The 23,834-nt window shown below is 41.4% G+C and overlaps 1 protein-coding gene across 38 annotated transcripts in view; it reads left to right on the top strand.

Moving 5' to 3' along the window:
• Nucleotides 1-23,834, top strand: part of FNBP1 (formin binding protein 1) — a 107,351-nt gene that overhangs the window by 80,089 nt on the left and 3,428 nt on the right. For 3 of the 38 annotated variants that reach the window (XM_074890832.1, XM_074890810.1, XM_074890806.1), the window contains 10 exons: nucleotides 244-426; nucleotides 6,226-6,312; nucleotides 9,597-9,611; nucleotides 9,761-9,796; nucleotides 13,505-13,614; nucleotides 16,431-16,563; nucleotides 17,648-17,769; nucleotides 18,231-18,370; nucleotides 18,763-18,921; nucleotides 21,627-23,110. In XM_074890832.1, the coding sequence (XP_074746933.1) occupies nucleotides 244-426; nucleotides 6,226-6,312; nucleotides 9,597-9,611; nucleotides 9,761-9,796; nucleotides 13,505-13,614; nucleotides 16,431-16,563; nucleotides 17,648-17,769; nucleotides 18,231-18,370; nucleotides 18,763-18,921; nucleotides 21,627-21,661 (1,020 nt within the window). In that variant the 3' untranslated portion in view covers nucleotides 21,662-23,110. The other 35 variants (XM_074890821.1, XM_074890820.1, XM_074890811.1 and 32 more) reach the window with 28 other exon arrangements.

Here is a 23,834-nt window from a genome sequence, read left to right as displayed (position 1 = left end):
ATACTTTTGTGTTACTCTTCTGTTGCATCACTTACTAAAACTTCCATTTATCACAGTCTTCATTTAACACAACTCTTAAATACTGCTTTCCCCCCTCTTTTGAACCATGGCTTTAATATTTAATTATTTAATTGGTTTTTTTTCTCTGGATTTCAAATATTGGTTTTGATGCTTATTTTCGTTTTGTGTTTTATCTTTTTATTTTGGTTTTTATTCTGTCACTTCTCCATCTCTTATACGTAGCTTATGTCCCTTTTAACATCCCCCCATCAGCCCCCTCCTCCTCCCCCTGCCTCTGCCTCACCCTCTGCTGTTCCCAACGGCCCCCAGTCTCCCAAGCAGCAAAAGGAACCCCTCTCCCATCGCTTCAACGAGTTCATGACCTCCAAACCCAAAATCCACTGCTTCAGGAGCCTAAAGCGCGGGGTAAGTTCTCCTCTGGATACCTCTCTCTCTTTCTTTCTCTTTTCTTTCTTTCTTGCGCTTTTATTGCACGTTCTGTTATGTAAAAACTTGTTTTGTTTTGTGAATGAATCCATTGTGTTTTATCATAACATGCAGACAAATCCAAGGAATCCCAAGCTATAAAGCCATTTGTAGTCAAAAACCCCACAACGAAACCACAAAAAGTACAGTTGCTGATAGAAATTACCCATTCAGGTTTTCTGGGGAGGAGGGGTTGTTCAAAGTATGGAAGGAAGAGGTGAACATTAAGTAATACTCATGTAGAAGTCAGTCATTAATTTAGTAGCCCTGCATATATCTGTGGCAGAGTAAGATTGGAGGAGCAACATTCAGAGGTTTACACCGATCCTGATGCTGCGTGTTGCCTACCTTAATGTGAGAAGTTTTCCACTCTGCAGGGTGGACTCAACTCAATGTCTGTGTCGGAAGAAGGAGAGTAAATTGGGAGGGTTTCTAGAAAAGAATTCCTCTGATTTCAGTTAGTGCAAGTTCAAGCATTTCCCCGCAATGACCTGACACCTCTTGCTGTAGTAGTGGGAAGGTGACTTCCCTGTATTTCATGGCCAAGTATGCTTCTGTGTGCAACTTCTGTTCCAGAGACTCAGCCTCAGCTTGTGCTTCAAGTGCTGCAATGTTGACTTGCTTAGTAAGTCTGAGTCTTATGAAAACAGGTGAGATGTGAAAGATGAAGTGATTCTAGGTGGTAATAAAGTTGTTTATATGGTACATGTGTGCTTTAAACCAGGGCAGCCATGTGGGTGGAGAATGGGGGGCAACTGAATTTAATGTTCCCTGCAGCTGCCTCGATTACAGTTGGCTCTAAATATTTGGGGCTGACACTTCTCAAGGACCTTAACTGCATCCTGTAGCATGAAGTTCCAATGAGATAGGAAGGTTTGATTTGATTCCTGTAGAGAGCCCAAGAAATCCTGCTTCCCAACAAGTTTATCATGTCTGCCTTTGGGCTTCCTTGAGCAGACAGTGTGGGTTAAGCAGTTTTTAAAGTGTCCATGGAAAAATTAATATCCTGCCATGCTCTTTAACTTTTTTCTAATTAGTTTTAAATGTTTTTTTCCACAGTTTTTATTCTTGACACTTTAAATGTCGGTGAAATATCTTTGCAAAACTACCAAGTTAAAAACTATTTGTAATAGCTGCCATTCTTGCAAACTACGGAGGAAAGGTTTGTGATGAACCATAGCAAAGCTAGGAAATAAAGTTTCAAGTTATATGATTGGCTCTTGCAGCCTTTCCTACATAGGTTAGCGTGCAGAATTGTGGGCCAGAGTCTTTTTCTGGTCATTTCCCATTAAGTCCACAGACTTTGCTGATTTCTGAACCGACTTTCACTTCCCAGTGCTATGGTGCACACAGTTTAAAATTATATTCTGTGTGCAGAAGCTTTATCAGTCTAGTATGCAAGCTCCAAAACACAGATGAGAGGTTCTGAGGGGTTAGGGTTTGGGTTGTTCCCCTGCCAGCAGCTGAAGCACAGTGTGTTAGATGCTGGTTTATGCATTGTACAGTGCAAAGAAGCTGAAAGCCTCCGTGGCTGACCTCAGGGATTTACCTGGGTCTAGATCAAACTGCATCAACATTTTGTGACACATCACCACTGTTTTAAGTTCAGTGTCCCTGTGTCCTTTGCTGCTGATGGAGTAGGAAACGTGGCCTGAGTTTTCCCAGGTCAGCTGCTCTGTTCCTGTTGCTGACAGCAGCTGTGGCTATATTGGTAAATTGATGTCAAAGTGTTTGTGTGGAATTAAATGCCTTCATTGGTGGTTTTCGTAAGCAGTAAGTAAAATGACAGGTTCCTGCGATAAAATTTTCCATTTCTCAAGCAAAAAGAAGACGTTATCTTCCCAGAAGCTCGCACGTGGCACGGTTGTGCTGAAAAATTGCTGGCATAGCATGGCTTTGGATCCTAGGTTAAGGTCCTTAAAATTATTTCCTCCTATAAAAATTACAGGAAGGAGACACAAGTGTTCAGTATTTTAAAACGTTTTTTAGAGCAGACTGTAACAGCAAGGAAGTGACTACTTTAAAAAGCCCAAATTCTGCTCCAGGGACTGCACTGGCATTTAGGGTTGAGGGTTGGAGTTTTATAAAAGTAGAGATGATTTCAGTGGGGAACTTCAGTGGTTAGAGAATTGAGAACAGTCCTGTAAACAGTGTTTTGTCTCATCTGGTTACAGACAGTACATTTAAAAAGATGTTTTATACAGAGTGGTTTTCATGTCTTTGCTGGGGAATTGCCATTTAATGGGACCTTCAGAACCCCAAAAAATCACATTTCTGGTGCTTTTCACTAGGGAAGTGGGAAGTTTCTAAGTTGTCCAAAGGCAGGTTCTGTAAATGTACCTCTCTCCCTCAGTTGCAGTTTGGCTCAGAGCATCTTTTCTCAGTGGCTTTTACGGGGGGGAGACAGTCTTTCAGTTCTGCTTCTGCAGCGGCAGACCTGGAGGATGTGTGAAGTAGTGGCTGTCTTGGTGGCCCCCGCTACGGCGGGTGGGCATCTGGCAGTCTTGCTGTGGGATGGCACTGAGACTCTCTGGAGAGTAAGGCACTGCTGAAGGTGAGGGTTTGTGTTGTGATCTAGTGCTTCAGTAGTGCCATTCATGGAACAAAATATTGAAAATAGAGCTGAATATTTCTGACTTGATTTAAAAATAGTAGTTTGTAGCTCCCTGGGCACTCACAAGTTTGTATTTCAAATGTACAAATCCTTACTTAGTGAGTATTTGGCTGTATAAGCAATTGCAACTAATTGCTTTTAATATTTCCTCAAGAAAGGACATTATTTTATGTATTAACTATCTGAGAAGTCCAAGTGAGTCTTACGAATTCTATGTACTGTGTTTGTTTTTAAGTGGTTTGTGTGAAAGGTGAAATAATGAGAACAATTTCCTACAATCTTTTCTGGAATCCCTCAAATTTCTGCTGACACCTTCATTAATAATGTGCAAGGAAAGGCTATTGCTAAATCTTAATTTAAACCTCTCACTATGTTCTCTTTCTGTTTCATTTCCTTCCCCTGTTAGCTACCAGGATGTTTGTATGTAAATACTTTTCCTGCCTGACTCAGAGTTAGAGGCCAGTGCTCAGACCAGTGTCTCTTTTTCCAGAGAGGCGAATTCAGGCCTCTTGGTTCATCTAGAAATATGTAGTAAGAGAGGCTGCACATCTCTGGCACCTTACTCCATCTGATTTGAAAACTTGTCAGGTTTCACATTTCATAGGGCCTTAGTGATATGTATTACACAAATAGTCAGACTAAAAGATCATGAAAGTGCCATATGCCCTTCAAAAATAAAATAATTCTAACCAGGTGAAAAATAAATCAAGAATCACCCCCAAATCTTGTTAATTTATCAGATGAAAAATGAGTGGCTGGCATTTTTCAGCTGATGTGGTTGATATGACCCCTTTTATAGTCAGTAAAGCCAGATAATACTGGTAGTTCTGCTTTCACCATACTAAGTTTTAGAAGATTTCCTTTTCTCTATTCTTCTCCATCCCCCTGTCTAATCCAAAAGCATCTGAATTTTGCTCATTTTAATGTTATGAATACTGGATTGTGATGTTACCAAAGAAACTGGGAGGATATGGAGGTAAACTCTCCTCTACACGGAAGAACGTTTGATCTGTACAGAAGTACATCAGCAAAGCAACTTTTGGAAAGGTCGTGCAGGGAGCCAGCAGGACAGCACAGTGTAACGGGTGTTTGGCTTTGGACACTGAATAATTTCATTTGCTCTGAATATTGTCTCCGCACTGCTGGTTTTGTTCAGAGGCAAAATTCCACTCCAGCCAGGCACCTTGCAGTAAAGGTGGCCACGAGGCATTTTAAGTATTACTTTATTCAACCAAATTGTCAAGCAAGTCCTTCCTTGGCTTTGTTGATAAACTGAGCTGGTAACTCCTACAAAAGCCAGGGTTAACAGTTTGCTTATTTCAGAGGGAACTGGATCATACTCCTTTTTTGCACGAGCTTAAGGAAGAAATGCGTGAAGAGGTACTACTTAATGTGAACTGAGTATCTGTTAGGAACTGAGTCCAGTAGATACTAAGACCTTAACAGGATAAATACCACCAGCAGAACTGCACATTGTAATTGATCCTTGAAACATAAGTGAGTGAATGGATTCCCATACAATTCCTCCATGAAATCTTTGATATCAGAACGTGCCTGGAGAGGCAGTATGTTTTATTAATTTCCTTATAAAGTTTTGGTTTAGCATCTTATGTTGCATTTGGAAAGAGAAATTATGAAACTAAACCAGAAAAATCACTGGTGACTGTTAAAATGAATGATATAATTAATAATGATATGTCCTCTGTCCAGTCTGGTTTTAATTTTGCTTCCAAACCAAAAATCCTATGAATCTTGTTTTCATGGAAGGAAGCAGATGCCTGAACAATTTACAACAGATGCAAGGTTAATGTAGAGGCACCAATACTAGTGTCAGTGGTCACTGCCAATATGAAATCTTAGTCTTTTTTTTAAAAAAAAAAAAAAAAAAAGGGGTGCTGACTCTTCTTAGTGTCTATGGTTTTCTAATCACATTTTTGTATTTTCCTTAAAGTTTCTTCTAACCCCAACAGCAGAAATGTCTGAACTGTCGGAATACCATAAAACTGTTACAGCACTTATCATGGATCAGAACTAGAAGAGGAGGGGAAAAAAATATCTTTTATGTTTTTTCGAGTGCTCTTTCTAATAACTCTTAAAAAGACAGTGTAAAAGAGGTATAACACTTGAAATCAACTTTGTCTCTTTAGGGAAGTTAAAGCCAGAAGAGTACAAAAAATGAGGAACCACTTACATAAGTCATAATTTCATTTATGCTTGCTCTGCTTTTTCTAATTCCATTTTGAGGACAAAGAAAACTTGGTTTTCTGCTAGTTGATATTAATTTTGTGTTCTTTTGTTTTATTGCTATAGCAGCAGTAACATCAGCACCTTTATTTAAAGAGCAATACTTCTGAACTAACAAAATCCAGGGGTAGAACTTACACCTTTGAATTACTCTGTGTGGCATTATGTGGACTTGCCCTTTCTCTCTGACTTCCGAGACTGGTTTGTGATGAAGCAGAGAGGATGGGTCTGGTTGCTGGGACGCAGATATTACTGTCATTACCCATGTTCCACCCTCTAGATGGTTCCATAAGTCACACAGAGGGACTTTTGTGGTTTCCTTTTTAGTGGAAGTTGTTGACTTCATTACAGTGTGATGTTATTTCCATTGCACCAGTTAATGTTTTCCCTTACCATTCCATCTTGCCTCTGTGACATACTGTGGAGTCTTCTCCCTTAACACTTAGCTGTTGGTCTGCCTGGGTGATTGGTACTTTGTTGTTCTGTGAGCATGCAGAAACAGCAAACAAAACAAACCATCCTCTCTTGTACCTGCACTGTTCCCTGCCCCTGGGAATACTTGTTATTCTAACATAAGTGTATAAATCTGTGCCAAGATGAGGTTTTTTTGGCGGGTGGGGTCATTAAAGCCATGGTTTATTCTAGCACAGACAAAGATGTTTTTCGACCTTGCGTGTTTAAGCTAGCATTTAAAAATATATTTTCTGATTTTTTGTGAGAATGCTAAACTTTTAATATTCGCCTAGTTTCTAGGAAGCTTCTGCTTTGCACTTAAAGGCTAGTTAAATGCCAAGCTGCCTTTTGCTGTAGAAGCAGTAAACACGGAGGTGCCGTGCTCGTCTCCACTGTAACGGATGTGTTTTCTCTTGCTGACTCACCAGCAGACACAGTCTTTGTATATTCACAAAGAACTCATGAAGAGGACTTTAGGGACACCCACGTGTGCCGTTGAGGCTAGGGAATATGTTGTAAGTCCGTGTATGGTGTGATCAGCCCATACCGTTGTTACACAGTCGCTAACCCCACTTACAACGCAGTTAGAGTGTGCTGTGGAAATGTGCTTTGTAAAAGATAAAAGGAAAATTTGGTGGGATGCAAGTTGCAGCTTACGGTGTTATGTGCAGGAAAGACATGTCTGCTAGTCCTGGAAATGCTGAAATTGGCACAATTAAAGTAGTTGGACCTGTGAAATTCAGAGTAAGTACAGGTTCCGTGCATTTATTCTGAAATAAATTCAGTTCCATGCATTTATTCAAAAATATTTGGTGACTGCAGTCTTGAGCATCATGAGCCAACCCCTGATTTGCAGCAGTGTAATGCCACATTCTGTGCCTTCACTGTGGAGCACTCCCTAGAGCTTCCTGATGCTTTCCTGAACTCTCTGTAATGATGATTGTTCATGGAATCAAGATACATGACCTCTAAATCTGATACTTGGATAAAGCAGAGTATGGGGAGACTGTACAGGACCACTAAGAAAGAAAATTACCTCTTGGTTGTATGGAAGGCCAGTGATTTGTTTCAACCCTGTTTTCTGTAAGTGAGGTTAGTGTCCGTGACTGTCCAATAACACATGGACTTGCTGGCTTTCATGCTCTCTCATGTGTTATTGAAGCTTGTGGCTCTTAGGCTCTTCATTTTTTTTCCCTGCAAGACTAAGCTAGACTTGTCTTAAATGGACAGCTTGAAACAGATCTGCTCGTTTTGAAGAAACATACTTCATTTGATCATTTGGGGGAAAAATGACCCTGTTCTCCCAGGAGCTGTGAGCAAGTTTCTAGCTGTGAAAACCCAACAAAATGGACAAAAGTAGTTATTTAGTGTTTAATGCAGATTTGTTTTCAGTCTGCTTATATTTGTGTATAAAAACCAAATTGCTGTCATGTAAAATTATCAAAACATGTCAGAAATGGAAAACTGTGAATATGACTTATTTCAGCATTTCATTGTTTCCAGTCTTATGATCTGCTTTCTTATTTGTACTGGTTATAACAATCCCTGACGTATTATTTGGAAATGCTATTAATAAGTTCTCTATTTTTGTCATACTTAACAGCATAAGAATTTGGCATACAGTGTCTATAATCTCTTTCAAATTTGCTGAATTTACAGCAAAAGAATAGTCTTGACGCAGATGATTCTTCGCAGTAGTGTAGTGCCTTTAGAGTGAGTAGCGTTTAGAAACTAGCGCATGTAGCATACATTTGTGCCTTTTATAGAGTGCTTCATAGGTAAATATTTATTCTGCACCATGAGTCTTGTCTGTATATATGTACAAGGATCTCAATTTGTGCTGATCATGTCTATGCTAAAGTTCACAGGAGTGCTAAAGCAATTATGCAAACAAAAGCTGCCTACGCTGAATTTCTTCAGCAATATATTTTAGCTCATTCTTTCTCCTTCCTGTATGATTAGTCTCTCAAATGGATTGGTTTTGTTTGCCTTTTTTTTAATGGCCTCTTAGCTGTGAGAGTGAATTTCTCCATTGCACTGTGATTATTATCATGTGTTTACTTCCTAATGGACTGAACTTCAGAGGGAAGTTTAACTGCTGTGTTGTCGCTGAATGCATCAGTTCAAATGGAATATTTCACCATTTATTACAAGGCCATGTATTTTCCTTGAATGGTTGGCGTGTATTACTGTACAAATTCTGATAACTAATGGTAATTGTTTTTGAAAAATGTGTATTTCTTAAATCATGCTGTCAAAAACATCACCAGTGTGGAACCACCTTTATTTTAAATCCAATCCTAAAGAACTGTGCTTTTGCTAAAAATGGAGTGTCTGTTTGAGAGCACCTACCTGGGAGCTGTTGGTAGTAAAATAACGGAGAACTCTGGAATGGAGAGAGGTTCTGAAGTACAGGTCATTGCATGGAGTGAGAGGAAGTTTCCAACTTTCATGTTTCAGCTGTCTTTAGCACCGAGGATGTGCATTTATGCACTTGGAAGTTTGTTGCGTAGTTTGAGTGTTTCACAACCGCCCCCAGAGCTGGTAGGACAGGCACGGTGCGGGTTGCTGGAGGAGGCTGGCTGCAATTTTGTTTCTCCCTTTTAAAATCTGGTTTTGTATCTTGAACAGCAGCTAACTTGTGCTCCTTGGCACAGAACAGAAAAGCACTGTAGCACTGTTAGTCTCCCTATCTCTTGGAAAACCTTCTGAACTGCAGCTGTCATAACATCTTGCGACACTGGAAGAGGCTTTGGTAATTTTGGTGGTCGGCTGCCCAGGCACATTCATTCACCTGGCAGTTTCTGAGGCCCCCCAGCGCTGTTGAGAGCTGTATGTGCAAGTGATGCAGGGCAGAGGCAAGCCCTGCTGCTGGGTAGGCCCTTTAAGCAGACGCTTCTTTTTAGTCTGACTTTCCCAGAGTAACGAAAAGATAATGTTTTGGCTCTGTACCAGGAATGTGGTAACCTTTGAAGAATTAGATCGTGTATATCGCTTAAGGAGCTTGAATAATGTCTTACCACGCTGTCATAGAATCAATTTGGTGTAAAGAGATTCTTCCCTCCACACCCCTTCCTTCTTGGTCCTGGCCTTGTCTGACTGTATGACCAAAGTATGAGAATGAGCATTTATTTCTGAATTGTTCAAGAACATGAAATGACTTTACGTGACTGCCTGGACAGCACTGTACTCAATCAACAGGCATATTTCAGGGATGTTGTCTTCTGGACATAGGCCTGAGAGCTAGGAAGTCACCGGGGATGCCGTTGTGCTTTTTGCTGCTGGAGGCCAAGTGCCGTACCTCACCCCTTCAGAGAGTTTTGGCTAGGTGCTATCCCTGCTTCTCTGGAGTCCTTGCATAAAGTGGCTGATGCTCGTGACTGCATTTCAGCACATTTTTGATCTAAAGGGACTTTGCGTACATTTGCAAGTTCTGAGGTTTTTTCCACTTCAGAGATGTCGCTGTAATGAGAAAACCCACTGTTGTTGTTGTAGCGGCTGCAAATAGGGCAATCCAGGCCCGACTTTCACGTGCAGTGCTAAAGCACGTGTAGAGGTACAACACTTTTTTTTCCATTTCTGTTTCTGGCAAGGAAATGGCAGCTGAGTGATAACTCTGGCCCATCTTGTGAACTTTTGCACAGATTTGTTAGTGTTACCCATTTTGCCTTCCAACAGCAAGGGAATTATGTGTCATTTTATTGTAACATCAGTCTGAAAAAGTTCCTCTTCTACTGATGCACTGTTGTTTTTTTCTCTTTCTCCCCCCACCCTGTATCTCTCCAATTTTTACATGAAGCTTTCTCTCAAGCTGGTAAGCACATTTACAGCATGCCTGTCCTGTGTTTTAATCACAATTTTCTGTGTGTGTTTTAATGTGCACTGTGCCACATATGACATGACACTGAAATTAACTGTTAAATTTGTTTCTTCTTTGTGTTTGCTTTTTTTGATATTTATCAGATAACTCTGAATACACAGGTCTGGAGTCTAATAGAGGTGATCAGAATTCAGTCTTTCTAATAAGCTGCTAAAAAATTAACTCTAATATCTAGTTTAGTTTCCATTTTTACAATCTAGGGCTATGAAAATGTAGAAAACCAGTATCAAGTAATTCTGCTACTGTATAAGTATACATTAAAACATTTAAAGAAAAAAAAAAAGTCTCTGTGCTTGCTGGACCTTTTCCAGAGAGAAGTGCATGTCTTTTTGTGTAACATAGTTGCAAAGTTTGCTTTCCATGTCCAGTTATTACTGGAAATCTGCATCTTTATCACCTACATTTTACAGCCCTATGTAGTCCTTCAGAATAACTAATAATGAAATTAAAGTTCTGTAAACCTTAACCAACAAGGTTAACTCAGTCTGATTTGAATTTGCAAATGGAGAGAGATACATATATATGAATCCTAAATTCTCTTGGATGCAGCTGGGAAAGTTTCTTGAACTACGGTAAGAAAATATATTACTGAGTTGGGAAGGGGTGAACATATTTGGGAAAGCAAATTGTGTGCTGAACTTCATACACAAGGTACTGTATTGCGTGAGATACTCCACACCTTGATATGTTCCTGACTGCTTGTCTACATTCCTTTGCCCTTCAAGAGTCTGGTCACAAGCAGAATGCGACTGTGTGCTGACCCACTCCGTGCCAGCGTGCAAGAGCTGCACTTGACTGATTGCAGTTTTGGAGAGCTTCAGAGCATCTGCAGTAGTGCCTTAGCTGCCTTTTCTTATTCCTCACCAGTTAGTGCCTTTAGGTGCTCTTTCCCCTACACATATATTATTCTTGGGTATGTCACTGTAGACCTGCTCTGTTCATAGCAGCTTATTTGGAGGAAATGCGTAGGCCAGGAAAGCCACCTGATGTAACTCTGGAGGTTTTGGGTCCTGCTGCTACTCTGTCAACACAGCAACTTGCTTGGGCTCCATTAGCAGTATTGCTTCTCGCTGAAGACCTGTGGTAGCTCTGAGGAATGATGGAAGTGTCTAGCTCACTTGCAAACCTTGTTCTTTTGGTTGTTGCCAAGCCACTGTCCTGGTAATACAATGCATTTATACCAGGGTTTTCCATTCGTTGTTTTTTCTGGTCACAGTGCTAGTGTATTGTGTAGCTGAGCTAAGCCTTTATGTAGGAATAAATCCTCCTAAAATAAATGGCTGACCTGGCCTTTCCCGAAGAATTGCACGAATTGGAAAGATGTACAGAGAGGCTGAGAGCCATGTGCACCTCAGGTGGAGGAAATCGGCTTGTTTGTAGTTTCCTCTCGGATCCTAGCTGTACAAGAGCCAGAACGGGCTGATAAACCTCATGCTCTCCCCATATGTAGCTTCAGCCCAGTAACTGGACCTAACACGGGCTCTTTTTTCACAGTCCTTCATCTTGGGATAATTTGCATCCTAAATCCCAGTATTTTTTTGCAGGGAAATCTAGTGAGCACTGGCTCTGCTGGTCCTACGATAGCCCATCAAAAGTAGGACAGATTTTTCCCCCACCTCACCGTTGAAGCATTTTTTAAAATGTAGGCAATGTTCACTACTTGAGAGATAGCCCAGGTGCGTTTTTGCCTGAGAGCATGAAATGTGCCCAGCATGTGTAAAATTGCTCCTTGACTTTTCCTTTTGGAGGAGAAACTGTAACTTCTGTTACGATGGGAAATTACTGAGCGTGGAATAAAGTCTGAGTGAGATCACCTCCTAGTCTCAGACATACATTTCTATGCAACACTAATGCTTTGGTCTGAAGCATTGTGAACAAAGATCCTGACTTTAGTCCAGCCTGGAGCTTTTGAATGAAGTTGAAGAAGCAAAAAGAAGATGCTTTTCCAAGTTTGACTACACCTACTGCATTCTCCTAACGTATCACTAGGGATATTTTCAAGCATATCTGTCTATTCTGGTGAAGAATGTTATACAGTGGTTCTTGTAACTGCTTTTTAATTTACAAAGCTACCTCCAGATGCTTTGCCTTAAAAAATATGTACAGCTTTAGTGTGTAGATTATCTGTAAAATACATTAAATCACTCTCATGTCTAATGTGATGTAGGAGTTATTATCAAACAAAATGTTATCATTAAAAAATGAATTGAAATAGATTTCCCCTGTACCATGCACAACACGTCATGTGAGCACTGCTAGGACTTCATGTGGTTAAAGTTGCAGAATCAGTGTAACTGGGTAGTTTCCTTCATTTGTCTTAAATTTGCTTTCTCATTGTGTCCTGAAACAGAATTTTAAGTGTATTATTAAACAGGTGATCAAGGCTTAACTAGACACATATGCCATCTTTTACTGAAAATCAATACAGCAGCAATTTCATTAGGCTTGCCTGTTCTGTCATTTTGAAATGGCCAGACCAGAGGAGATGATGACCTGTCTGTAGTTGTCCTCCATCCCTCTGACACCCACACACTTTCTTTCTAAACAGCTTGTTCTGCAGTCTCAGAAGAAAGAGCGCACTGTCTCAGAGCACATTCAGTGCAGAGTTGAAGGGGTCTAATGGGCAGCTTTTGTGGCAGAGTGTCCACTAAATCACACTCCTCTGAGAGAGAGATTTGGCATTTTAGTAAGACTAATGTCGCAACTTTGCTCACAAGCTTTCAGTAAGCTGACAGGCCGTTGAATTTGGTTACTCAGCTTTGTGGTTTTACCCTTCTTTCTCCAATGCCCTGGTATTCCCCTTTAGAAATGGGACACGGAGTGAGCAGAAACCAAACAAGAAAAACCTGTACAAATTCAAGATTAGTAAGAGAAACTCATTCCTTTATGGTGCAACTAATTAGTATTGATGTGTATTCAGTGTAGTCCACCCAAACTATCCCCCTTGCCTTCTTGCAAGACAAACATAGGTGGGACTTTGAAGAAAATAGTATGGATGTGTTTTGTGTCATCTATCTGCTGTATCAAATTGAGGCAATCAAGAAGAGGCATAGCAGTTTGAAGGCAGAGAAGGGGCTTTCAAGCAGAATCACACAAAGGTAACCACTGTGGTCTTCAAATGTTTTCGTCGGTTATGATTTCAAACTGATTGATTCTATAGCTTTGATGGAACTCCTGATTCTTATGCTTGTGCAAGTGAGAGAGGAAAAATTGAGATACTTTGATGTGGAGTGTGGATCCTGGAAAGCATGCAGCATGTTTTTAAATTGCAGAATCCCGGAGGAAGCACTTCTGTTACCTTGTGTGTTCAGGAGAGCCCTGACATAAATTAACTGTATCGGACCAACACTCAGACTACACAGAGCAAGCCAGCGATTAATAGTGTACATGAGAAGAGCATCTGTGACACAGGAGTAAAAGTTAGCAACTGGTTTTATGGGGATGATGTCTGTAGCAAGAGTAGAAGGCAGGAAAGACCAGCTTTGCATGAGAATGGAACTGTTAAATAAAATCTGATGATAACTATGGATAGAAATAGTTCCTCAGGTTTGCCATTGAATTCTGGCATTCTTTAGTTGGTGATCTCCCATTAGCCATTTGGTACAGAAGTGGGATGTGGTCCTGGGATTATTTCTAAGGCATCCAGATTCTGAACCATTCAGGGACTGATAACTCTCAGTACAAATGAGAATGATGCTTCAGACCATTGTGATTTTACACAGATTTTTGTCAGCTGTTTTCAAAATGCCATACTGAAGGATTCTTTCAGGCTCTGATTTATTTTTTTTTTTCCTACCCCCCACCCTGTTTCATTCCACTCTGTGCAGGGAGCAGGGCCAGAAGACTTCAGCAATCTCCCACCTGAGCAAAGAAGAAAGAAACTTCAGCAAAAAGTCGATGAACTAAACAAAGACATTCAGAAGGAGATGGATCAAAGGTATGTGAAACCTCTCCAATGAAAAATGGAATAAGTAGTCTCATATAGAACAGAAACAACTAAAATATAAGAAAGAACAAGGTTCTAGGTTTGTTTAATCTGGTGTTCCAAGAAAAGAAGAACCAGAGTTTACATATGGCTAGAAACACCTGAGAGATGCAAGGCTCTCCGCAACTCAGATTCTGAAATCAGTTATTTAATTTTGGCTGATGTAGATCAGAGCTGGGGCAAAAGCTGGCTTTCTGTTTATTCCATTCTCCCACCTCAGTGTAATACATATCCTGCCTTTGGAATTGTGAGAAGAGAAGATGCTAGTGTAAGGATGGGAATGAGAGAAGTGTAGCAGTTGGAGGCAGTTTTTCCTTCATTCTGGAGCTGCTTGCTCGGGCTTTCGCAGGGGAGCAGCGGTTTAATTGTGAGCCAGACAGAGTTTACTGTTGGATACTCTGACTTTGTTTCTTGATGTGAGCAGTTGCTGAGGGTGTTTTTTATGGCAGAACAGGATGTAAATACAGCCTTGGTCAAAGGTACAGTCATAGACCTCTCAGCACTAAGCAGGGCGCCTATTACTCTATGATGGGCACGGGTAGATCCCAAGGAGAGAGCTATTATGAGCACAGTAACATCAAAAGTGCCGATTGATTGGTGTGTATCTTAAGACTCTCTGATCTCTAGCTTACATTTCCTGGAAGCAGAAAGATAATGACCCCTGTGCTTTTGTGGATACTTTTTCTACAAGGCTGCATTTATCATTCTGGTTGAAAATAAGTCTATTTTAGTTACACACTTTTTATTGATTCTGGCAGCCTGTATTTGTTGCTTTTGTGTTGTTCACATTCTGCAGTTGCATTAAAGATTCAGCATGTTATGTTTGCAAGAGACTTTTCTTCCCTGAATGATTGTAAGACTTAGCCTCTCCAGTACTAGTCTGTCCCTAAATACTGCTTTGCGTTTGTACAGATGTGCCTATTTTTTCTGCTAGAAGAACCTGTTTATTTTGTGTAGTAACCCAAACTTTCTTTTTCATGTTTTATATAATGAATAAGAAAGGAAAACTGCATGTGGTTAAATGATCTATTATTGCTTTGGCTTTTTCCACTGTGGTAACTTAACGTTTGTACAGATTTTCCTTTCTGCTCTGTATTGATTCTGAGGTAACCCAATGTTAAAATTGGACACGAAATCAGAGCAGAATTAAGTTATTTTAAATAAAGATGGTATACAGTTGAGGAATTAGCACCAGCAGTTAAGAGTTAAAAAAGTAGTAATAATCGTGACTCATATGTTTGCAATATTGCCCCTTAGGGCTTCAACCACAGAGCAGTCCCACTTCCTTGCCACCCACACTCTTTCCCATTTTCTATACACACAAAGCAAGGCAGGCACAGGATTGCAATTGTCAAGAGTTTGGTGGGAAACTCTAAAATATCAAGAGTGTTAACTTGAGTCGTGGGACTCGCATTAACCTTTCTCCCCCCAGCTAATGCCTAGAGAAAAACTGAATAGCTGTGCCAGTAATATAGGAAATCGGCTTGTAAGTCTGCCCTTCTCTAAGCTCTGAAACGCTCATCACCATGCACATAACTTTTTTTTCTGAAGTTCAGCCCCAGCTTGGCTCAGGTCAAAGGCAACACACTGCTGTCAGTGAGAGCTCCGCAGGCTTTCCTAAGGGAGCTCGTGAAGGCATGTACCACGTTAATCTTGGCCTTACGGTACCACATTCATCATAGCAGGCTTTAAAATTAACATCTCTGAAACCCTAGGCGCTTAGCATCTGGGCTGATATGAAACACAGCCCCCAGAAAGAGTCTAGTAAAAATGCTGTGTAACTTAACAGGATGCGGGGTCGCATTATGTGGCCTAAGGTCCATCTGTCTCTGCGCTGTGACAAATGCAAACCATCTGGATTTAGCTTCATTTTAAGCAGTGTGAAATAAGTATCTTAGAAATGATTTGGGTTGCAAAAGACAAACTGCAACAGGCAGGGTGAGAATTTCTGGTTAGCACTCCATTTTTATTATTAATACGTCCATGTCTAGCTCTTTGTCCCAGTTTCTCAACTGGATTTCAGCCCATGATGGATAATAATGATGCAACTGTTTGTCTGTGCCCCAAAAACTGTGATGATACTGATCTAGAAAGCTGAAGCTGTCATTTGTTGCAATGGTTGGGAGATTTTTGGTTTTTTTCCCCCAGGGTTAGCAAGTAGATACTGTAGCACTAAATAAAAGTACGTGTCAAGCTAAAAGTCAATACCAAATTCCTCCTTCTGCCTTGCAAAAGGCCATTGTCCAAGAACTCAGTTGTTTTTCTGCTAGGATCCTTCAAGCGTGGCACATGGAGCTTGAATCATTTGGTCTAAATGTGTTGTGTGCTTGTACTGTCAGAGCACATCTCCTGTGGAGCCCCCCCCGTCCACTGGTGGGGCTCCTCCTGCCAGCCTCGCTCACGTGAAGAGCCCTCAGCTGCCTGTGGACTGAGGAGCTGCTTTTAATGTAGGAGCTTGAAGAGTCTGGCTTGTGTACAATGTCTCTGTCATGTCACGTTGTAGGTAAAGGCATCGCTTTTTTCCATCTCTGACAGTGTAAATTCTCTTCTGGCAAGTGATCTTACTGTTATTTTTTAATGGCTGATTCTATACAGGGTGAAAGTCCCTGTCTGGATGTTCAGTTACCTTTGTAACAGATTAGACTTGAACCACAGAGTGAAGAAGAGGCAGTTTATTGCCCTTTTATTTGCCCTAATTTAGAGAAAGGCATTTGCCCCCAGCCACACTAACACTTACACGTTTTTTTTATGTTTCTTCTGTCTCTCAGAGATGCCTTAACAAAAATGAAAGATGTGTATATCAAGAACCCACAGATGGGAGATGCAGCAAGTGTGGACCACAGATTAGCAGAACTCGGACAGAACATTGAAAAGTTACGATTAGAAGTTCAGAAGTTTGAGGTATGGGAAGAGACGTTTCAGTAAAAAGTAGCTCAGCCTATGCTCAGTTCTAAGCAGATGCTTCATTGCTTTTCCAGATGTCTTGCTCCATTTGCTTACTCTGTATGGGTAAGTGCTCCTTAAGCACTTGCATTAATTGATATCTTTAGGCCTATTTGTGTAACATAAATGTGCACCATCTCTTGTGACTGTCAGCCACATTCTGCTGTTTCATTTGCCACAGAAAACAAATCGTGCCAAGAGGAGGATAAGAAAACACAGTGCTCTCTGGACTGCCCAGGGGGGTTCAGATGCTTCTTTAATTAATTAATTTGAGGCATCATGTTACAGATGTCTCTGGAAAATCAGAGGAACATAAATGTAAAGCACCATTTATAGTCTTAACGCCAAGACAGAAGCTATCAGATGAAATATGTTTCAAGGAATAGTCTGCCATTAGCAGGAAGCTTCTTAGAGATATAAAATCTCAAGAGCATAAGGAGTATTTGGAACATATGAAGCCATTATAATTACATGAGAAGGATTATAGGGCTGAGAAAAGACTTCATTCTAAGTTATGCTAGGTACATAAATAGACTCAGCCCCTTAGTTGTAGATGTTCCTTACCGTTGTTGGCTTTACTATCCATTGCTTTCTTATCCATTTGAAAATCACTGGGTCTTTCCTTCTGCCCAGCTTTAGTCCTCTTGCGCTCAGCAGACACTGAGGTTGCTGTTTCTGGTGTTACTGAGACTACTGTAAGCTGCCACACGTCTCTTTACTTCATTGTGACTAGTGCAGCAGCATTTCCCAACAGCTGTTAACTGCTTCTCTTGGGTCACAGTGTTTTCATCACCCAGTGTCAAAAAAGAATTGAGTTTTCAGTAAGTGTGGTTTTTGGCAAGACTGATAGATTTAATACACATTTAAAGTACCAAATCTATTTCCCCTGACAACTGCAACCCAAAGGAAAATTTAAATACGCTTACAAACTGCTTTTTAGTTCCATAGTCTGAATGTCAGATATGATACAGCGAAGTAAAAGCAACAGATATCCCCTCGCACGCCGAAGCACGAGCGATGTGTGACGCTGTTTTCCTTGCAGGGCTGGCTGGCCGAGGTGGAGGGCCGGTTGCCCCTGCGGACTGACCAGGCCCGGCGGCAGAGCGGGCTGTACGAAGCCCAGAACACCGCGGCAGTGAACAGCTGCGCACAGGACCGGGAGAGGTACAGTATCTGTACAGAGCTGCCCCGTTCAGACTGGGAGTTGGACTCGCTTTCCTTAGCTCGTTAACTGGGGAAACTGTAGCTCTGCAGCGTTCAGAAACTTACTCTGTAACCAGAGCAAAAACAGGGACTCCATGAAGTGCCTGATTTTAGCACATAGAAGATCCCAACTTTGAGCCACTTTTCTGAATATGATGAAATGTGTCATAACCCCTACACTCACTGCTGTGAAGGTGAGTGAGGTAGGTGTGTTTTTTACAGCTTTTAACAAGAAAAATACCTGGTCTCACCCATCGTGTTGTGACAGCTGCTAGTGTACCAGCCGGTTCTGAGCATGCTTTGGAATTGCTGGGCTGCCCCATCTCCAGCTGCTCACCTTGCCTTAAGTGTCTGGTAACCCAGGCATTCTCTTTGCTCCGGAGACTGGTTGCTATAGTTGCTCTGTATTTTCCTCTCTTGAGCAGCCCAGATGGCAGTTACACAGAAGAGCAAAGTCAGGAGACTGAGATGAAAGTACCTGCAACGGATTTTGACGATGAATTTGATGATGAAGAACCACTACCCACCATAGGAACATGTAAAGCGCTCTATACATTTGAAGGTATCACTAAAATTTACTCTCATTTCACTTACTGTTTTCTTTAGTTCATATGCCAAGTGCGGAAACCTTCATTTCACCCCTGCAGTGCATAAATAGACAAAGAAAGTGCGAGTGAGGCTCTGCCATGGTTCTGGTTTGTAGAGAGGCACTAAGACAGTGATTTGTCTCCTGTTACACAGGGACTCTACAAGAAAGAACCAAAACTCTGATGTCAAGATCACATTCATCTGGTTCCTTGTGTACACACTGTTGTCTCTGGAATCACGTGCTCTTGTTCTTGCTGCAAGTGATGCAGTGAAGGTTGCAGAGTTTGCCCTGAGCAGCCCCCCCTGTATCTGTGGTTCCCATGGTGCGGGGCAGCCTATAAACTCTTGTGTTACTGTGTCTTTCAGGTCAGAATGAAGGAACAATTTCTGTAGCAGAAGGAGAAATGCTCTATGTAATAGAAGAAGACAAAGGTGATGGGTGGACACGAATCCGAAGGAATGAAGATGAGGAGGGCTATGTCCCTACGTCGTATGTTGAAGTCTATTTGGACAAAAATGCCAAAGGTGCTATGACTTATATTTAATACTATTATTATTACTTTATTTGCTTTCACAGAGATACCCAACCCTGAAACTGCTCTGTGTTGCAGATAGAGCCTTTTAAAAGCCTGTACAATGCCACAAAGTGCATTATTTTGTACATGGACTAATACGGCTTGCTGTACTGCAAAACGTGCTTTTTCTTGATCAGAGAAGGATAGTGTGGTAGCCTGTAACACCCGAGGGGAAATGCAGCCTTTCCTAGACAGTGCTTGTTCAACTGTCGCTGCCATTGCACACCCGACTTAGTGCAGGAAGCACAAAGCCATTTGGGATAATACGGGCTCTCCTCAGATATCCAGGTGGCAGCTCAGACATACTCACAAGCCAGCTGTTGGTCCCAAACTGGTTCAGTGGGATGTTACATAGGAAATATTTAGACTGCTGTTTTGTGTCTCAGTGTGGTAGCTTTTCAGAGCCTAATATGTTCTGTGGACCTTTTGGGTTGAAACCTGGTCATCATTTAGTTAGTGTGTTTGGAAGGGGAAGGAGAGATCTTCCCAAAACCTGGCTCCACAGCACACTGTGGTCCTTGATAGAGCGGTAAAACATTGACATTAAGAAAGATCCTTTAATCTTTCCCACCTTGATACATTTCAGAAAATGGTCTTCTGGGTGTATTTGCTGTTTCAGATGAAATACAGTTATTTCAGATGACCGTGACCAATGGTTTAATCTTTCACTCACGATCAAGGGAGACATTCGGAGTTTACACTCCACAATCTTCTGTTTCTTTGCTGCTTTATAACTCGCCACAAATAGGTGTATTGTGGAAGCAAGCAGTGCTGCAGGGGAACCCTGGCTACAATATTTGCTAGCTCCATGAACACCTGGTAATGTAATACACCGAGAAATCAAAACATTTGAGTCCTGTTTCAAATCAGGATGTGTTTGAAGTCCACTGTTAAATAATTTGTGTTTTTTCAGTCACTTAATCCTTCAGATTATTGTTGTGTTTCCTAGACCTTAAAGTTCTTGGTGTGAAACAAGCTGCCTCATCCAAATCAGAAGAAAAACTTGAACCATTCTCATTGGGATTTATGGACAGTAGGAAGAGAGGAGTAGGACTGTCTCTGTGAACAAACACTATAACTTGATCAGTTCACTGTCTCAGATTCAGTCTTGTCTGCTGCAGATGAAAGTCTGGGGTCTTGTTTTATTTTGTCATAATACAGTAGTTTTATGTTTGGCAATTATAGGGTCAGTTGAGATGCAAAACTGTCAGTTTTTATTAACCTTTGAAAGAGGAACGTGGATGGTACATTCTCCTTCCTGTTCAGAACAAGGCAGAAGGCACAGAACGGGAGATCCCATCTCTTATCCCCGTGTTCGCTCCTATGGAGATTGACTCTTTGGTGTGCAGAGTAATTGAAAGCAACGTTATTACTCTGCTGGAAAATTTGTTGTTCAGCAGTGCAGGCTGCTTGAAACAGCTAAGCTAGTGTGGCATCTAAGTCAGTCTTGAGTAACAAGCACAGCTCTCCTGCCCTCAGATAGGCAGCGTGGTTCACATCAGTGGAACGTGACAGCAAGTCACCTCTTTAGGAGCAGAGCAGCAGGTTGGATGGGCAGCGAAACAAAGTGTATCTCCGGGTGGGATGAGAAACCCTGACACAGTCCTGCTGTCTGAACTAGCAAGTGTTTGTCTCTCTTCTGGAGAGCCTGTTGCGGGAGTGTTGCAATACCAGCCACAAAATAGTATTAGTATGTTAATGGTATTATGGAAGTTATAGGATGATGCTGAATGACCGTAAAAATGCAGCGCGTGCTGCTGGGAGTGAAGGCTGACTCAGCTGCAGCCACTTCTGTAGCAATGATGGAGGTTTTTCAGATCGTTTAAGTTTTCCATTAATTTTGCTGGACTTCAGGAACAAAATCAAATGTATCTGTGAATATCTAATATAAAGGAACTATAATATTTACCTCTTTTATTTCTCAATTCTCTAGTTAAAAGCTAAAAGAACTTCCCATAAAATGTCACAGTAGCAGTATAGAGACTTGGGGGAAGTGCTGCTGTGTTTAAAAGATAAATTTTGTTGCAAGCTGCAGATTTCTCATTTGATTTTTAATACGTTAGTAGAAGTGACTTCATTCAGTCCTTGAAACTGAAGCTATGACGTTCCTAAAAATGACACTGCCAATACTAAAGCATTTACAGACTTCAGTTCTTTCCTCTTTTTGGAAAGAAGCTTGAGCAGCTGGTACCTCTAAAGGTTAGTTGTGTGAAGGGTGGGAGCATTCACATCAGCTCTGAGTACACCTGTGGCTCTTCTAGCCAGCAGAATCACCTCTGGCTTGGGCGTACCTGCCTGACCACGTGCCAGTGTCTGAGCTGGAGGCAGCTCTGCCTCAGAAATGCCACTGCTCAATGCTTTGTGAAAAGCCGCTTGGCAGCTGCCGAGCTTTTCTCAGTCAGCTGAAGCCTGTGTTGTCTGGGCTCTGCTGCCGAACCTGAGAGGAATAGGACAGGTAAGTCGTGTGCTGCAGTCGCCCCCCTGACCGTAGTCTTCACGGGAGCCAGGCTAGGTCTGCGTCGTCCTGCAAATACCTGTGCGAGGGCTCTTTGTAGAGTTTACAGTGGTGCCTCCGGTCAGAGGGTGTTAGCAAAGCCCTATCACAAAAAAGAACAATAATGTCTATCTTGTTTTGCCTTTTTTTTTTTTTTCCAGATGTTTACAAATCACTTCAGAAAATCTCTGAGTAGGTTTGCATAGGCCTGTTCACCTTTTATTCTACTGGTTTGCTGCTACGGTTGTTTTAAGAGCTCTATTTCAGAAGGTTTTCTTTAGAAGAGATGAATGCACATATCATATCTCCAGCAATGAAAGACTCTGTTAGGTACCGTTCACTCAGCTGATGCATGTATAAGTTCACCTCTTGACATTTAAACGTGCATCACTGCCTATGAAAGTGCTGGCCCGACTGTATCAATTTAGTTGTACATGTTGTTGTCCTTCCTATTCAAAATGAGAGCCACACAGTTCCTTCTCATTGTGATGCACGCAGGAAACTATGATGAAAGCTAAAAGCCATGCAGACTAAGAATTGGATCTACTGGATGTAAACTCACGTTTTGGGGCTTATGCCAGCCTCTAACTGCTAGGGGAGGAGGAAGAAAACTCTGCGCACACATGGGTGCAACTTCTTGCAGGGCCTTTCTGCACCTGTCGGGTGTCTGGTGCTGACAACAGGCCAATACAGGAACTAGTTGGGCCTTTTGCTCAAGACTGACCATACTGTGTTACTGAATATGGTACCTCATAATCTCCTTGGGAACAAAACCATCTTTCACTGAAATTGTGAAATACCGTGATACACAAAAGAACTTGCATGAAGTAACCAGCTTTATATAAGCTCTTCATTGCACCCAACAGAAGTGCCACGTTCACTTCGCCCAGAAAGACTGGCTGTTTGGGTGACACGCAAGTAAAAGATGCTCTTTTGTGAAGTTAAACTTCCTGATAAAAAATTTTGGAGCCATGGGCTGATGAGCGTTTCAGCTCCTTTACCACTGTGGGTCTGTTCCTCCTCACCTCCAATTATATAAATAAATCTCTATAGACAGCTCTGTGATTCTCCGTGTTGCAGCTCTGCTGTTCGTTTGCTGTAACCATTACGCAGAGCCTTGACTTATATAAGTAATTAGGTAAAAGTTAACCATGCTGATGCACTTTTTATCTAGGATATATCTGATTATTTAATGCTTGCCAAATTATTTAGGAAACAGTAATTATAAACTGGACTGTGGCTTTTTTAAATCCTCTTGTTAAATACTTGCCCTTAGTTCTCCCAGTATAAAAAAAAATGTATATAACATAACTTAAAAACTAAAGTTACTTGAATTTGAATTGTTTTTATCCTTTTATATATGTATAAATATAAATGGTTTTATAGGCTGTTCTTCTGCTTAACCTAGCTGTTGTTTTCATAACTATTCAGTCCCTCTTACGTCGATAAGTATTTTGGTTACTCAACTGCCTGCATCTGGTTGGACTTGCATAGAAGGTTTTGTTTTGTGTTAAGATTTGTTTATCTGGCCAGTGTGGTGGTTTCATTTCTATTCTTGTTTTTTAAAGAATCATCATCTGTCAGGAATCTCTTTATAGCTTGATGTACCATGGTGTCTTCTTCTAATAAACATTATATTTTCTCATTCCTGTGAGGTTTTTTTTTTATTTTAATGGCAATTCATTTAAGTTTAACTTTACTAAGGGAAAGCAAATGGCCCAGAGCTGCCTTTCACCTGCTTCCCACACTGAGTACAAATGCAATTCCTTTTCAGGAAAAATACTTTGTTGTGGCTCTGTGAAAACTTTTTTTTGTGCTGTCATTTGGGATTTTTTCTTTTATGGAAGTGGGTGCAAAGGAGATCAGAAGGTTCCCCTGCTCTCGAATGCGAGGGAAGCTCCCTTGGATACAGCAGTCTCTTTGGCCAAATCACACTTCTGGATTGTAGCTTCACTTGGCCACAGAGAAAACTTTCCCTCAGCCAGACGTCTGTGGGTACAGGAATGTGACAAAGGGCGGGTTTAGAGGCTAAGACTGCTTTCGCTTGCCCGTTTATTTCTGGACTTCCCTTAAGCACGAAAGGTCTTTGCAGCCTGTGCTGGAAAGGATAGCTAGTCTGGATTCATCTGCAAAACTTTGTGTTGTAGCTTCCTGTTGTTATTCTTCAGTATCGTTCGTGGTCTCCGGAGCTGTCACTTGAGCAGATACAGTGCTCCTTTGCAGGCTGAAAACCAAACAGCCCTTTGTTTCCTCTGATGCACTAAAAGTGCTGGCAGGGTCCCGCTCCCGAGGTGTCCATCCTCCTCCCAGAGGAGAGCCCGGTCCCAGTGATGCTCATCCCCAGGCTGGCGGGGAGGGCTGAGGGTGAA

The sequence above is a fragment of the Strix uralensis genome, chromosome 21, assembly GCF_047716275.1.
Source record: "Strix uralensis isolate ZFMK-TIS-50842 chromosome 21, bStrUra1, whole genome shotgun sequence".
NCBI lineage: Eukaryota > Metazoa > Chordata > Aves > Strigiformes > Strigidae > Strix > Strix uralensis.
This window is presented reverse-complemented; position numbering and strand designations above follow the sequence as displayed.